The 15,932-nt window shown below is 37.0% G+C and overlaps 1 protein-coding gene, 1 non-coding gene and 1 pseudogene across 2 annotated transcripts; 2 read left to right on the forward strand and 1 right to left on the reverse strand.

Moving 5' to 3' along the window:
- Positions 1-297: 297 nt before the first annotated feature.
- Positions 298-1,177, reverse strand: LOC106447958. The gene is made up of 2 exons (XM_013889902.2): positions 749-1,177; positions 298-642 (listed from the first exon to the last, which is right to left on the reverse strand). Exons 1-2 carry the CDS (start codon positions 1,175-1,177, stop codon positions 298-300), a joined length of 774 nt encoding a protein of 257 aa, XP_013745356.2.
- Positions 1,178-1,622: 445 nt separating this feature from the next.
- LOC111209872 lies at positions 1,623-7,959 on the forward strand (annotated as a pseudogene).
- Positions 7,960-14,091: 6,132 nt separating this feature from the next.
- On the forward strand, positions 14,092-14,198 carry LOC125593676. Its single transcript, XR_007329576.1, has one exon. It is a non-coding gene; the product is annotated as a small nucleolar RNA R71 (small nucleolar RNA).
- The last annotated feature ends 1,734 nt before the right edge of the window (positions 14,199-15,932 follow it).

Raw genomic sequence — 15,932 nt, forward strand, 5'->3', positions numbered from 1 at the left:
AAACCTATTTTTATTGTCTCAAACCTACGTCACACACGTATATTCCTAGGTCACACACAATGAACCCTAGGTCACACACACACGGAATTGCGTCACACAATTAATAAGAACTCAACTCTTCTTAATCTCTCAATACCTTAGAAAATCACTCAAAACTAAAGCTCAAAACTCATAAGTTATGAAACACACTTTGCATTTCCTTATATATAACTCAAACTTTCTTAAACTCATTAGGAATCACAAATAGATATTTTCCTATTCTATAACTCAATAGAATTAGGTAACTTGCACAATAAGTTATTTCAATCTTATCTCAACATTCTCTCTCTTAAACTTGAAATCTCTTTTCTTCAAATCTTCTATGCCAATGAAGTCTCTCATTTCTCGAAACTTGATTCTTCCCAACACATTGGTTAGAATGTCCACCTTTTGCTCAGTTCCAGGTACATGCTCAACTTCTATCAACTCCCTCTCAACACATTCACCAATTCTAATGGTGACCTTCTCGCATGGAGCTCTGATGATCTCACTTAGTAACTCTTTCAGCCACAATGCTTGTCTTGCAGCTTCAGTCCTTGCCATAAACCCATCATCTTGATCAGTGTTGTAGCTACTGTCGCTGTAGCCGATCAGTCTTGGTATCTTTGATGTAACACGACGAAACGTTAGACCGAGACTAGATGTTTCTTTCAGGTATCGAAGTCATACTTTCAACGCAGCACAGCATGTACCCACTAAGGACTCTAACACAATACGCTAAATCTGGTCGTGTGTGTAGTAAGTAACGCAGACAACCAACGTTTCTTGTAAACTCAGTAGCGTCGATCTCTCGTTCATCTTCAGGTTTTGAGATCTTCAAATTCGCCTCCATTGGAATATAAGTTGTGTTACATGCTTCCATCTTTATGTCACACGGGATTTCGTCTGCTCCTTGAATCACCTCTATGCCAAGGTAATACGCTAGCTTACCTAGATCTGACATCTCGAACTTCTTAGGCATCTCCTTGAGAACCTGATCAACTTTCACATTCCATGCTCTGGGTGTCTGATGTAACACATACAATGTCTTGTGTAACACACAAACTCGATCTTCTTCTTCTTTCTTCTCAGAACCAGTCGATCTATCTACAAGCTCCCATATCTTGTTTCTTGTGATAGAGTTCAACTCGGCTGCCATAGCTTCAACCCAATTTTCTTCACAAAATATATTGAGCTCATCTGAGACAAACTCTCCTTCTCTATTGGTGTGAAATCTTTTGACCCAATATAATGCATCACGGTTATCTGCTGGCATTGGTGGTGTGTTTCGTCTACACAAATATCCAAGCAACAATCCCAATGACTTTGATGTTCGAACTATGGCTTTTGTCGGGAATGAATGTCTGATCTGCTTCCATGCGAGACATGCGTCACACATGCCTTCTTTGTGTGTTACACACTCCATTATAAAGTGAAAAATAGAGTACCATTGGAGCATTTTTACTCTAAACTCTATTTTATAGCTCTAATTTGCAACTCAATCTAGTTGTCTCTCTTGTTAGTCTACCTGCCTGAATCAATATTTTATATATTTTTTTCTGATTGTTTTTCCTTTTTTGTGGGTTGATTTTCTGATATAAATAGGACTTGCCATATTCTATTACAATCACCAAATCTAAAGAAAGAAAAAGAGAACAGAAATGGCAAGCTCCGAGTCTCTCTTGCCGGTCACTTCCCAACACGATCCATTATCCGAGTCAAGTTCAAACTCAATCCCAGAGACCCGCCGGGGAAAACCCACCAAAGTTCATCTTGTCGTCTATTCAGGTTTTCTGTTGATCGCTTTATACATTACTCTCATCGTCACACATACCAGACCTGTCCGTACAAAAGGTGCTAATGATGAAAAGACGGCGGCGTCACGTGCTCGTTTGGCCGGTGTATCCGAAAAGAGCAACGACCATATTTGGAAAATTTCCGATGATCGGGAAGGAGAAGCGTTTGCATGGAACAATACTATGTTATCGTGGCAACGAACGGCGTTTCATTTTCAGCCTGAGAAGAATTGGATGAACGGTATTAACTTATCAACAAAACAAAATACTATTTTATTAATTATAAAAATAAATGGATTTTTAAATGAACTTCTTTATGTGTATCTAAAATAGTTTAAAAAGTGTGTCCACTTTTTCCCAACCAACATCAAAGAATGTTCATATTCCTCATCATCTTTTCTATAGATTTTGAATCTCATAACTATATATATGTTTAGATCACAAGTTAAGAGACAGATTTATGAAATTTCAAATTTCAAATTCCGAGAATTTTTGATCCGGAATCATACAATTTCATTTTAATTTTAGTTAAATAGAAGATTATAATTTCATTTCTTATTAAATTTATTGTTTTGCGTTTCTTTTTTTCATGTGAATGGCAAATTTTTGGCTTCTCGGTCTGCAGATCCTGATGGTAAGCGCTAGATCCTACATTGAAGTCTTCTATTTATGTGTTTTAAGAAGTTTACATTCTTTTTTCCTTTGACCTTGTTTTCGTTTACATAAAAATGGAAAACATAATTATAGAAATGGATAAATCTAAACTCCAAAAAATCTCCTATATATTATTTGTGAAACATTACAACTTCTTTTTGTAAACACGTGTCATCACTAGGATGATTCTTAGAATTATTAGAGAAATATGTTGGTACATCTAATTATATAATAAGTTTTTTATTAAACTAACCATAAATTTATTATTAATATCATTTATTATTTCCTTAAATAAAGATTACGGAATTACCTAATGTGGCTAAAGTATATATGACAATTAATTATTTTGAATAATAAAGATCTGATAAAAAAATGTATCTTCTATCAAATTTGTTTAATTTTAAAATATTAAAATAATTTAAAAAAATCACAATAACCATATTATAAAAATATAGATTTTTCTGTATATGTTATATTTTGAATTTAAAAAAACGACTATAAATTACTAAAACTGCTAAAAGTCTCACATTCAAATTTTACGATCCATGGTTTAAAATTTTTGTTATGACAAAATACAAATGATTACAAAATCATATAAATAAAAGTATAATTTAATTAATCATTAAGATTTAAAATATATATGTATATATATCATTCTAAATTAAACTATAAACCATATTGAATAAATAAATATTTTAATTTCAAATTTTACTTTGAATAATTGTTTTGATAAAAGTTTTGAACTAACATTGATTAATTTTTTTTAAATATAAATTACTAAAATTATTAATCCTACAATGAAAATTTTGTTATCAATAATTTAAAGTTTTTTTTATTAAAGATACACATAATCAAAACATATGAGTAGAAAACATCATTTAATAGACATTAATATTAAAAATATACTATGTATGTTAATATCATTTAAATTTAATTACATATCCTATCAATTTTTTAAAAAAAAAATTGTTTGGATTAATAAAATTGATTGATACGTTCGCACCAATTTAATTATATATATAATAGTTACTGATTTTTAATTATTCAATATATATTTATTATTTCATAATATGTAACAACATATAATACATAAAATAATTTTTATATATAATATTTATAATCTAGTATTGGTATTATATGATAACAACGCACGTCGTTTGGAGAGCACAATTGATAGCATCATTATTACAAGTATCACTAAAAAATAATTTTTTTAATAAACTTATTTTGAAGTCTAAATAAATAAAATTGAAAGAGGAAGAAAAGAATAGTTAAACAATGGCGAAAGACTCTTAAATTACATGTTTCTTTGAATGGTACAATTACATTTTAAATACTAAATTTTAGGAAAATTAAATTGTTTTACAATATTAATATAATAATTTTTCAAATTAATTTGAATAACTTATTAAGGTGATCCGTCTGAAGGTCGTAGATATATTTACATATATATATATATATATATATATATTTATATTGTGAGAGACAATTACTAATTGACACCCAAAAAGGTATAACAAAAACAAAATCTGAAAGAAATTCTTGAAAGCCAATAATGTCCCTTTGTTTTTATTTGTTTTGTATACACCACGTAAGTAGGCCTGGGAATACGAGTATTTATCCGCGGGGTCCGGTCCGTTTAACCCGCCGCGGGGCGGGTGCGGGTCGAACAATTTGAAAAAATAGATTCGGGGCGGGTTATGAGCATTTTATGCGGGGCGGGTTGGTGGATTTTGAAACGCGGATACCCGCCAAGTCGCAATTTTTTTTGTTTTTTATTTTTATTTTTTAAAATATATATATCTTTTTGTAAAAATGTATATTTTTTTAAAGAAAATACGAGAATTTTAAAAAATAATAATCAAAATATTTTAAAATATTAAAATTTTTAATTATAAATATATTATTTATGTTATATTTTACAAAAAAAATAAATTAAATAAATATTTTTTAAAAGAAAAATATAACCCGCGAGTCCCGCGGGTTACCCGCAAATTAAGCGGGTCGGGTGCAGGTACAAATTTATTTGTTTGTGGGTTGTGCAGATCGGATTTTTTGACACAAAAAAAATTTGTAACCCACGGGTTAGTGGGTCAGTGGGGCGGGTTTGACCCGCAACCCAGCCCCTACACGTGAGTCATGTGCAAATTTTACAAATCATTACTTACCATTTGTGGGTTTGAGAGTCAATCTGATTTAACTATTTCTACCAACCCGACTGCAATTTTTTTTCTGAGAGAGAATGGACCCAACTGTATTTGCAGCGTCGTACATTACATTTGTGATTTATTGAGTAAAACGTGGTTTACTTACAAATCTTACTAATAGTCTTAAAAAATCCTGTCCCAAAATAAAAACTATTAAACAACAAAAAAATTAATTTTAAAAATTAATTTTAAAAATTAATAAAAATAAATATTTGGAAAAGAAACATTAGTATTTATCAAAAAATAAAAAATTATTTATCATCAAACTAAATCTAAACTCTAAACCCTAAAGATATATTTGCCTTCTTTGTTAAAAAAAAAGATATATTTGTCTTTATACAAATTCATGAATATTATCTTATGATTTCTATCCTTATGTGTTATTTTGGAAAAAAATAGTTCTTATATTATTTGAAAGTAGTTTTCTTACATATTACTAATGTTGAGACGCTATATATATATTTTATATATTGATATTATATAATGTTGATTTATAGATCTTAATGAATGAAAGGTTTAGATCTTGTTTTATTACGTGGTTTATTATTGGTTTTCCCATACACTAATCAATTTTGACCCACGATGATTGCATAATTGACAAACGAAATGTTAAAACAACTGTCCAGGTCCATTGTTCTATAAGGGATGGTATCACTTCTTCTATCAATACAACCCAAATGCAGCCGTGTGGGGTGACATTGTTTGGGGTCACAGTGTCTAAAGATCTTATCCATTGGCTTCACCTCCCGTTTGCAATGGTTCCTGACCAATGGTACGACGCTAACGGTGTTTGGACCGGTTCGGCTACTTTCCTCGATGATGGTTCTATTGTCATGCTCTACACTGGATCCACCGACAAATTCGTACAAGTATTACTTTTAAAACCATTTCTCTGTTAAATAAGTATTTGATTCATAATGCTTTTGATATGATATCAATAAATCTTTTGATATACTGGTGACAGATTTATATAAAACGTAATTAATTCTTTATAAATCGTTTCATATAAGATTTTATCGGACCAATTAACGATAATAATATTAGCTATTATTATGTTTTTAGGTTCAAAACCTTGCCTATCCTGAGGACCCCAATGATCCACTTTTGTTGAAATGGACCAAGTTCTCTGGCAACCCGGTTCTCGAACCGCCTCCAGGTATCGGTGATAAGGACTTCCGTGACCCAACAACTGCGTGGAAGACATCAGACGGAAAATGGCGGATCACTATCGGCTCCAAAATCAATAGAACCGGAATATCCCTTGTTTATGACACAGTCGATTTCAAGACCTACGAGAAACACGATATCTTGTTGCACCAAGTCCCAAACACTGGAATGTGGGAGTGCGTTGACTTTTATCCGGTGTCAAAGACTAAGCACCACGGTCTTGACACTTCAGTTAATGGACCGGATGTTAGGCATATAGTGAAAGCTAGCATGGACGATACAAGAATTGACCATTTTGCCATTGGGACGTACTATGATTCTAATGGAACATGGGTCCCGGATAATCCTTCAATTGATGTCGGGATTAGTACCGGTTTGAGATACGATTACGGTAAATTTTATGCATCCAAGACGTTTTATGATCAACATAAAGAACGAAGAATCTTATGGGGTTGGATCGGTGAATCTGACAGCGAAGCAGCGGATGTACAGAAGGGCTGGTCTTCTGTTCAGGTACGATTTCTAAGCTAACGTGGTATGAAAGTTAGGGTTGAGATATTAGTTACTTGCGGTCTAAGTAAGGCTTTAAATTTGATTTACTCATGATCAGGCGATCCCGAGAACTTTGGTTTTGGACACGAAGACAAGGAAGTACTTAATTCAATGGCCAGTTAAGGAAATCGAATCTCTGAGATTAAGAAGCAAGAAATTCCACAAGAAGATTGGACCAGGGACTGTGGTTCCTGTGGATGTAGGCCCAGCGGATCAGATAGACATAGAGGCTGAGTTCAAGCTTAAGAACGACGACCTCGAAGTAATCTTTGGAGATGACTCTGTTGAGGACGACAATGATTTCAGCTGCGAAACCAGCGGTGGAGCCACCTTACGTGGGGCTTTAGGACCTTTCGGATTCTCGATTCTTGCTGACCAAAGCTTGTCGGAACAAACTCTGGTCTACTTTTATGTGACTAAGGGAAAAGATTCAAAACTCAAGACATTCTTCTGTACTGACACCTCAAAGTAAGTAATTCTCATTTGACAAATTCATTAACCAGTCAACAAATTTCCTTTTAACCATATATTAATCAAGATATATTTTAATTAAGGGCAAATCTCCAAAATAGCACATTTCTAAGTTTATATCACAAAAATAGCACTCAAAAACTAAAATGACCAAAATAGCACCTTTCTAAGTTTATCCTTTGAAAATTTTATTTTTTTTATTTTTCAAAATTTGAAATTTTATCCCCAAAACCTCATTTCTCAATTCTAAACCTTAAACCCTAAACTCTAAACCCTAAACCCTAAACCATAAACCCTAAACCCTAAACTCTAAACCCTAAACCCTAAACCCTAAAATCTAAACCCTAAACTCTAAACCATAAACCCTAAACCCTAAATCCTAAACCCTACCCTTTAACTCTAAACTCTAAGTTTGTGATTTTTGATAAAACATTAAATGCTATTTTTGTGACTTTTGACCTTGAGTGCTAGTTTGGGAACATAAACTTGATTTAGTGCTATTTTTGTTTTTTTCTCTTTAATTAATAGGTCGACCATGGCGAATGATGTTGTGAAACCTGTATACGGAAGCTTCGTTCCGGTCTTAAAAGGAGAGAAACTGACCATGAGAATCTTGGTAATATCCTATACATTTACACATATTAATAATTCATTAGCATTCTAACAATAATTTCATTGGAAAAAATATTTCTTATTATACGTGACTAATTTTAAATTCTGTGTAGGTGGATCATTCGATAGTAGAGGGATTTGGACAAGGAGGACGAACATGTATTACCTCGAGAGTATATCCAACAAAAGCCATATATGGAGCTACAAAGCTATTCTTGTTCAATAATGCCATTGATGCGACCGTCACAGCGTCTTTCAAGGTCTGGCAAATGAACAGTGCTTTTATTCATCCTTATTCTTCTGTGGACGATCTCGTTGTTCCTTCTAGCACCTGATGATTATTATATACAAACAATAAGAGGGTTTTATCCTCTAGATAAGGGTCTCATTTGATTGGTCATCTGTGTGATTGATTCATCATGTGAGGAGGAGAAGAATAATAAAATTATTTTCTCATGTTTAACAGAAAATAAAACTTCATTCGTTGATGATTGGTCCAATTTTTGAAAGTGAAAAAGAAAATTCAAATATAGATGAAGTAAGAAATTAATTGAAGGAAAAGTAATTTTCTTAGAAAAGGAGAACAAAAATCAACTGCTAAAGTTATCTACTCATGTGGCCTGTGAAATTCCTAATCCCAAAATTAATGGCCTCGGTGGCTTTTGGATGCGCTATTTTTCTCAGAGCATCTTTAGTAGAACACTATTTTTTTCTCTATATTTTCTTCTAAAATAAAGTAACTTTATTTTTTAAAAAAATATATAAAAATAATAATATTCTATTGAAAATGGTCTTAAATAGATTAATTACATGAATGAGACAAACGAGTAATGCAAATTATTCACCTATCTGTACGCAACATCTAAATCTTTTGAGATCATAAGGTAGCATAATGAAAATTATTAGAAAGTTTTCATAATTAAAATAAATTTGATTATCAATACCTTTTTTATTATATGTATAAAATAATTATTATTATATGTATAAAATATATACAAAACAGATAAGAACTTCTGATAAAGATATCATTTGGCACATAACAATTCATACAAAAGTTTACAAATGATGCTCAACCATTAAGCAATATTAAGCTTACAAAAAAAAAGATAGGATCCACGAACAAAACAAATAAATAGTTTAAAAAAAATAAGAAGAAAGTAATAATTGTTATAAACCATTTAGTGATCGACCCATTTATCAGCCCGTGTAGCAAGACGGGCCAAGCTCATCCGCATGATCATACTGGCGCCTATCTACTCTTGTGTTTATCTACATTATAGTTGGTGTTTATCTTACGTATTGCTAGTCATTATCTAGTTAAGGATAAGTACGATCTCATGTCGATCTAGTACTTAGACCGTCATTACCATATGTATATAAAGACCAGTTGGTCGACCTAATAATAAACACAAGTTCCCCTCTTCATTCACAACACATTATCAGCACGATAGACTCCAAAACCCTGAGACAAAACCTAACCTAAAATCCGTCACACATAAACCCTAATCCAGGCGTAACTTAAAATCAATCTATCTCTCAAACCCCGAGGAACCAGACGACGAGCCACATATCAAATTGAAGCTCTGGACAAGACAAATCTATCAGCGAAAACCGTTCGTCAATCCGATCTCCGACGCGCACACACTCACAGAAACAATAGACGGCACCGCCTTGATCTTTTGGAACCCTAATCCCGAAGAACCCTAATTCGTTCTTGATTCCGTTCCAGCAAGCATTACCGTCTCAGCTTCATCCCGATCTCAGCTCAGACGAACCCTTGAACTCAATCCCGTCTCGCGTTCCCGTCACTACCTCAGCTCGATCCGACGATCAGCCTCAACCCGTTCGCGAGAGACAACCAAGGCGATCGCAACCTAACAAACCTAACCCGATCGCATCCTCTCAGCTCGCGATCCCGAAGCAGCCAGCTCGCGTCCGTTCGAGGTTCATCTTGGTGGTATGTGATACACTAAATATGAATCTTTGCTACTGCCAAGTTAACAGTTGTGATTATAGTACTTTAGATTCAATCCAGAGGACCAGTCTACACTTTACTCTTATAAATTTCAATGACAAGCTAAGAAGAAAATGGTTTTCAATTCAATTGGTGACGCGGAAAACAAGTAAACTAGAGTTTGATTCAATTTAACAAGAAGCTAGCCTAGGGTATTTCATTGGGTGTTGAGCGAGAGCCAAACAATTATTCAAGCGTGATGCAGTGCTTTCTAGAACTCGGATCACTCAGCTGGAACACCCCACTGTCGTGGTGGTGATCTCTTTGCTGGTCGATCCCATCATCTAACTGTCGTTGAGATGAGAAACGACTGCAAGCCTTAGAGATCAGGTCCGATCAGTTCACTTATTACCCTAATATCTACTTTCGCTGATTAGGGATACTAAGCTCATTCAATACATGTCAAGCTATCTCCTAAGCGGTTAGCTAGGCGATAAACTTAGGATCTAACATCAAGTGATCAGATTAATGGAAGCCTTAAGAATAGTATGGATGAAGAATAATCAAGAATAGCTTATCTATGTTTAGCTCATATTTCAACACCCTAAAAACCCTAGGCGAGCTAGATCACTACTCAATCATGATGCAAGCAATCAAAGACATAGATCCTGAATGAAACTGCATAATAAAACAGATAGAAAGAGGGTTCATGATAATCTTCTCTATGGTGAGAGAGATGGAGCCTTCTCCCTTTACAATCCAAAAGCACAAAAGTCTCCAATGGTTTTCTTCTGTCTAGAATAGCGTAGAATGATAAAGAGAAACATAAAATATGATATATCAAAGCCACAGGCGGCTGGGAGAGAAAATAAGGATAATTAGGGCAAATCCCGTAATGATTGTAGTTTCCTTAAAAATCTCTGCTGCTGGAACATTCACTGGGAACAGTCACTCGGGTTGCTCCGCTATCTGACTGTTATGCGTGAAAACCACCAAATTGCATTATTTTCTGCCTCTTTTGTTCCAGCTGGTCCATCTCCCATCCAATGCAACTCCAGACCTGTAATGACTCCAAAAGGACTAGAAAGACTCGATAAAGACTTGAAAACCAATTTAAAAGCATATATACAAGATGTATAAAACACCATATATCAATTCCCCCAGACTTAGATCCTTGTTTGTCCTCAAACAATGTCAAGTATCAAGAACAGGGAGAAAGGTTTGAAAGTGTGGGAACTCTCCTATTCTCAGCAACCATACTTTAACCACGAATCTCTGAACCATACAAGCAGTAAAACTAGGACAACACACCCTTACCGGAACCCCACTAACTGCTGTTCAAAAATCGGCTCCGTACTCTTCATCTCAAACCTGAAAAAGCAACACTATCGAGACAGAACTCCCTACATTCATTTAAGAGTAGCGTGAGCTTTTCATCACAGGCATCATTCAGGGTAGACGGTATAGGTGTGAAACAGGCTATTTAATGGTGGAGTTAAGAGTGTTTAGGGGCTACCATTTCATTGAAGAGGATGCAGGATATCACACAAAATGGCAAGAGAGGATAGATCCATTGATGTCCACAGCCTCTACTCGTTTTTGCTATATCTGGTGCGACTGTTCTGATGACGGAACAGGCAACTGATTGTTCTGCTTTCCACTTTCCTCTACACACTCTTCAATACTTGGTACCAACTTCTTGCTCGACCTTTCCAGTGGCTCCATGTTTCTTTTCTTTCTTCCCCTTCTCCATCACATTAATCTCGTTTTTTTTTTTTTTTTTTGAATGTTGATATGGTGATGTGACGAAGAAGGAGGTAATACATGATCGTTCTGAGTGCCACTGGTGGTTCTGATTTCGCGACCATTCTGGTTCTCCACCCCTGCTCTTGCACAGTTCATTGGTTATAGAGCGGTTGCTCCCTTAATCTACTTGTTCTCCTTTCGGACATAATTTCTGCAGCAGTAACGAGTAGGAGGCTGCGTTGATCCTTTCCTCTCCGACCTTTTTGCACATATCTGCACATATGACACTGAAAAACAAATGCATGAAGGTGGAATAAAGGCTAAGGTGCAGGGTGGAAACTAGATAAAGATGAGCTAGCCACTCAGGATCAGCAAGATGGATAAAAAGGATAAGAAGTCCTGAGTGTGTTCTCGTTTCCCTGATCTAATGCCCATAACAAGAAGAATTTCAGTCAAGATAAGGTTCAAGTAAGGTGGAGTTAAGTCTACCCAGTGTAACCTGATCGGCTGAGAACTTCTGGAGAATCAAGTGAGATATGTCAGGGTGTTCCAGGTCCACATGTGTGTCTTTCGCCACTGCTAAGGTCACTGAATAAGATAACTAAATCACGAGGTGGTCAGTGATCAACACGGAATAAGGTTCTAATTCCCACAAATTTTGACAGACTCAATAAAAACTGACTCAAATTGACCCAAAAGAAAAACAAAAGAAAGAAACGAGTTAGTAAACGACGAAAACCCTCCCCCAGACTTACTTCACAACGTCCCTGGTGTGAAAATAAATCAGAGAAAAGGTGAAAACAAGAATAAACATTTTTTTTTTTTGGGTCGAGATACTTACCTGAGTGGAGCAGGCGCTCCATGAAAATTCTGGTTGTTCTGTCGTCAGATGGTCGCCTGGAAGAACCGCTCTTTTCAGGGGGTAGGTTGTTCCGTTTCTGCAACCCAGAATTTTTGAAGTATCTCGAATTTTTATGCTTTTTGACCTGAAACTCAATAAACTAAAACGAAAATAAGCAACCAAAAACAAAAGCAAGTTATATTTACACTTACCAGTGGGTTACCTCCCACCAAGCGCTTGGTTTAAGTCACTAGCTTGACTTGGTGACATGGATCAGTCGGGTTGATCATGAGGACTTGTTCCAAAACAAGCTCCACAATCAGACATGTTCAACTTCAGAATGCTCAGCAACCCTTTCACAGCTGCTTTTCCTTTCTCCTTCAGCTCATGTGTGAGAATAGCTCTGACTTTAGAGAAAGGTTTAGAGGTACCCTTGCACTTTACCTCATACTCAATGGAGTTCCCATCACACTTGAGAGGTATCAAAGTCATTGTAGGATCTCCCTTGACCCTTTTCTTCTGGACTTTCTGTTTCACCCTTGAATTCCCTCTGAATTTAGTAGGATCAGTGCTAGGATCTTCATCAAAGAACAGTCTGCTCTCACCCTTATCACCATGCTCCTTCTCTGGAACAACCTTCAGCTTTTCTACATCAAACACTGAGATGCAAGAGGCGTGTGATGAGGAAGATCTGGTGGGTACAGCTTTGTAGAAATTTTCTTGTTGATGTTGGAGAAGCAGACTCTCTTGTTAGGCATATCGATGGTTGCTCCAACAGTAGCCATGAATGTCCTTCCAAATATCAAAGGCATCTCATGATCCTTGTTCATCTCAACAACTTGAAACTCAGCAGGAATAATACATTCCCCTACTTGAACATGAAGGCTGCGGATGGTTCCATATGGGACTGCTCTGGAAGAGTTTGCAAAGGTCAGGGTCAGCTGAGAACGCTCAACATCAGCAATACCCAAATCGTCTACAATAGCCTTTGAGATGAGATTCACACAAGAACCAGAGTCACAAAGAGCGTTCTTGAAGGTTGTTCCTGCGATGGAACATGGGAAAACAAACTTTCCAGGATCATCAACCTTAGGCAATACCTTCAGTGCTGGCGTAGACAGTGCTTTGGTATAGAGGACCTTGATCTCTTCTTGAGTCTCTCTACAGTTTTTAAAGAACTGGAGCAATGGACGAATCTGCAGAGCATCTTCGAATGCAAGTTCTTTAGGAAGCCTTCTCACCATCTTGTTAAAACCTATCAGCTGCTCTTCACCAATGGGATCCATCAGATGTCTAGGTGGAATTGGATGGGGAACCTTAGGAACATAGACTCGGACTGGTGGAGTTTCAGCAGGTTCGCTAGGAGCAATCACTTCAGAGCTAGCAGACTGCTCTGTGTTCTCTTCTGCGACTAGAATAGTCTCAGCAAACGGCTGCTCTACTGCATTACAGTGCTCAGTCCTTGGATTTTTATCAGTTCTTCCAGGGAGCGTCTCTTGTTGCCTCTTGACACTCTCAGCTGTTTGAGCAAGCTGAACATCGATCTTTCTCATATGGATCGCAAGATTGTCATACCTGTTATTCAGCTCAGTGAACATGTTGCCCATCCTGGTGTCAATTTTTGTGGTTACCTGATTCAACACCTTGGCCTGAACCTGCTGACCCTGCAACAGCTGTTGCATCATCATACCCAGACTTTGCAGCTCATCTGGTTGACTGTTCTCGTTAGCTGGAACAGCTTGCTGATTGCTCTGCGGTTGTCGCTTGTTCTGGTTCTGAATATGTCCGGCCGTAGCTTGCTCCATGCTGAAGACGTGCCATTGGTTGTTTTTCAGTAGCTGATCAACCTTGGCAGTCAGCTCATCTATTTTCTGGGTGTCAGAACTGTTCCCTTTCATGGAGCAATCACTCTCCTCTTTCTTATTAGCTGAGCTAGCAGCCATGTTCTCAATCAGCTTAAACGCTCCATCAGTGGTTTGAGTCATGAAGTCTCCATTGCTCGCAGAGTTCAGAGCACCTTGGTATTTCCAGTCCACTCCATCATAGAAAATGTCCAGGAGGTAATCATCATCAAATCCATGGTGAGGACATTCTATGCGATAGTCATTGAAGCGCTCCCATGTGTCGTAGAAAGGCTCATCAGTGAGCTGTCTGAAGGAGGTGATCTTGTTCCTCAATGCAGTTGTTCTCGCCTTAGAGTAGAAATGGCTGAGGAACGCTGATCGGACCTATTCCCATGAAGTGAGAGAGCCGGTAGGGAGAGAGTTCAACCACCGTGCAGATTTTCCATCAAGAGAGAATGGGAATAACATGCACGTGATGTAGTATGGTGGAACACCATTCACGCGAGTGAAACTACAGACTTTTTCGAAGCTCTCAATATGCTCCATTGGAATTTCTGTAGAGAGACCAGAGAACACCTTCCTCTGTACTAGACCAATCAAAGCAGGCTTGATCTCGAAGTCCTGCCTGGTGCAGAGTGGAGGAACAATGGCAGAGCGCGTAGTAGGGATGTTACGCGGAAGGTTTCTCTGCCCGATTGGAACAGTCTGCGCCTGTTGTTCTTGCTGCGCGAGAGCAGCCTGTTCAGCAGCATCCTGCTGAGCTTGGATGGTCTGCTGCATTTGTTGCATCTGCTGCTGCATGAGTGCCATAGCCGCAGCGAGATCATCCTTATTGGCGTGATCACCCATAGTGGTGTCAGTTTGCCTTGGTTGTTGACGGTTCTGACGTTCTAATCTCGCTAGTTCTTCGTTGGTGAGCTGATGCAATGGTCCTTGTGCGTTGCTCCGAGTATGTCTACTGGTCATGCACCTGGATCATTAGCTGTGACAAAGAAACATAGGCGAGTTAGATATCTTAGACTTAAAATGAAACTGAAAAGTAGAGGTAAAAAAAAATCTGGTCCCCGTCGCAACGGCGCCAAAACTTGATACACTAAATATGAATCTTTGCTACTGCCAAGTTAACAGTTGTGATTATAGTACTTTAGATTCAATCCAGAGGACCAGTCTACACTTTACTCTTATAAATTTCAATGACAAGCTAAGAAGAAAATGGTTTTCAATTCAATTGGTGACGCGGAAAACAAGTAAACTAGAGTTTGATTCAATTTAACAAGAAGCTAGCCTAGGGTATTTCATTGGGTGTTGAGCGAGAGCCAAACAATTATTCAAGCGTGATGCAGTGCTTTCTAGAACTCGGATCACTCAGCTGGAACACCCCACTGTCGTGGTGGTGATCTCTTTGCTGGTCGATCCCATAATCTAACTATCGTTGAGATGAGAAACGACTGCAAGCCTTAGAGATCAGGTCCGATCAGTTCACTTACTACCCTAATATCTACTTTCGCTGATTAGGGATACTAAGCTCATTCAATACATGTCAAGCTATCTCCTAAGCGGTTAGCTAGGCGATAAACTTAGGATCTAACATCAAGTGATCAGATTAATGGAAGCCTTAAGAATAGTATGGATGAAGAATAATCAAGAATAGCTTATCTATGTTTAGCTCATATTTCAACACCCTAAAAACCCTAGGCGAGCTAGATCACTACTCAATCATGATGCAAGCAATCAAAGACATATATCCTGAATGAAACTGCATAATAAAACAGATAGAAAGAGGGTTCAGGATAATCTTCTCTATGGTGAGAGAGATGGAGCCTTCTCCCTTTACAATCCAAAAGCACAAAAGTCTCCAATGGTTTTCTTCTGTCTAGAATAGCGTAGAATGATAAAGAGAAACAGAAATATGAAATATCAAAGCCACAGGCGGCTGGGAGAGAAAATATGGATAATTAGGGCAAATCCCGTAATGATTGTAGTTTCCTTAAAAATCTTTGCTGCTGGAACACTCACTCGGAACAGTCACTCGGATTGCTCCGCTATCTGACTGTTCTGCGTGAAAACCAC

The sequence above is a fragment of the Brassica napus genome, chromosome C9 (assembly GCF_020379485.1).
Source record: "Brassica napus cultivar Da-Ae chromosome C9, Da-Ae, whole genome shotgun sequence".
Classification (NCBI taxonomy): domain Eukaryota; kingdom Viridiplantae; phylum Streptophyta; class Magnoliopsida; order Brassicales; family Brassicaceae; genus Brassica; species Brassica napus.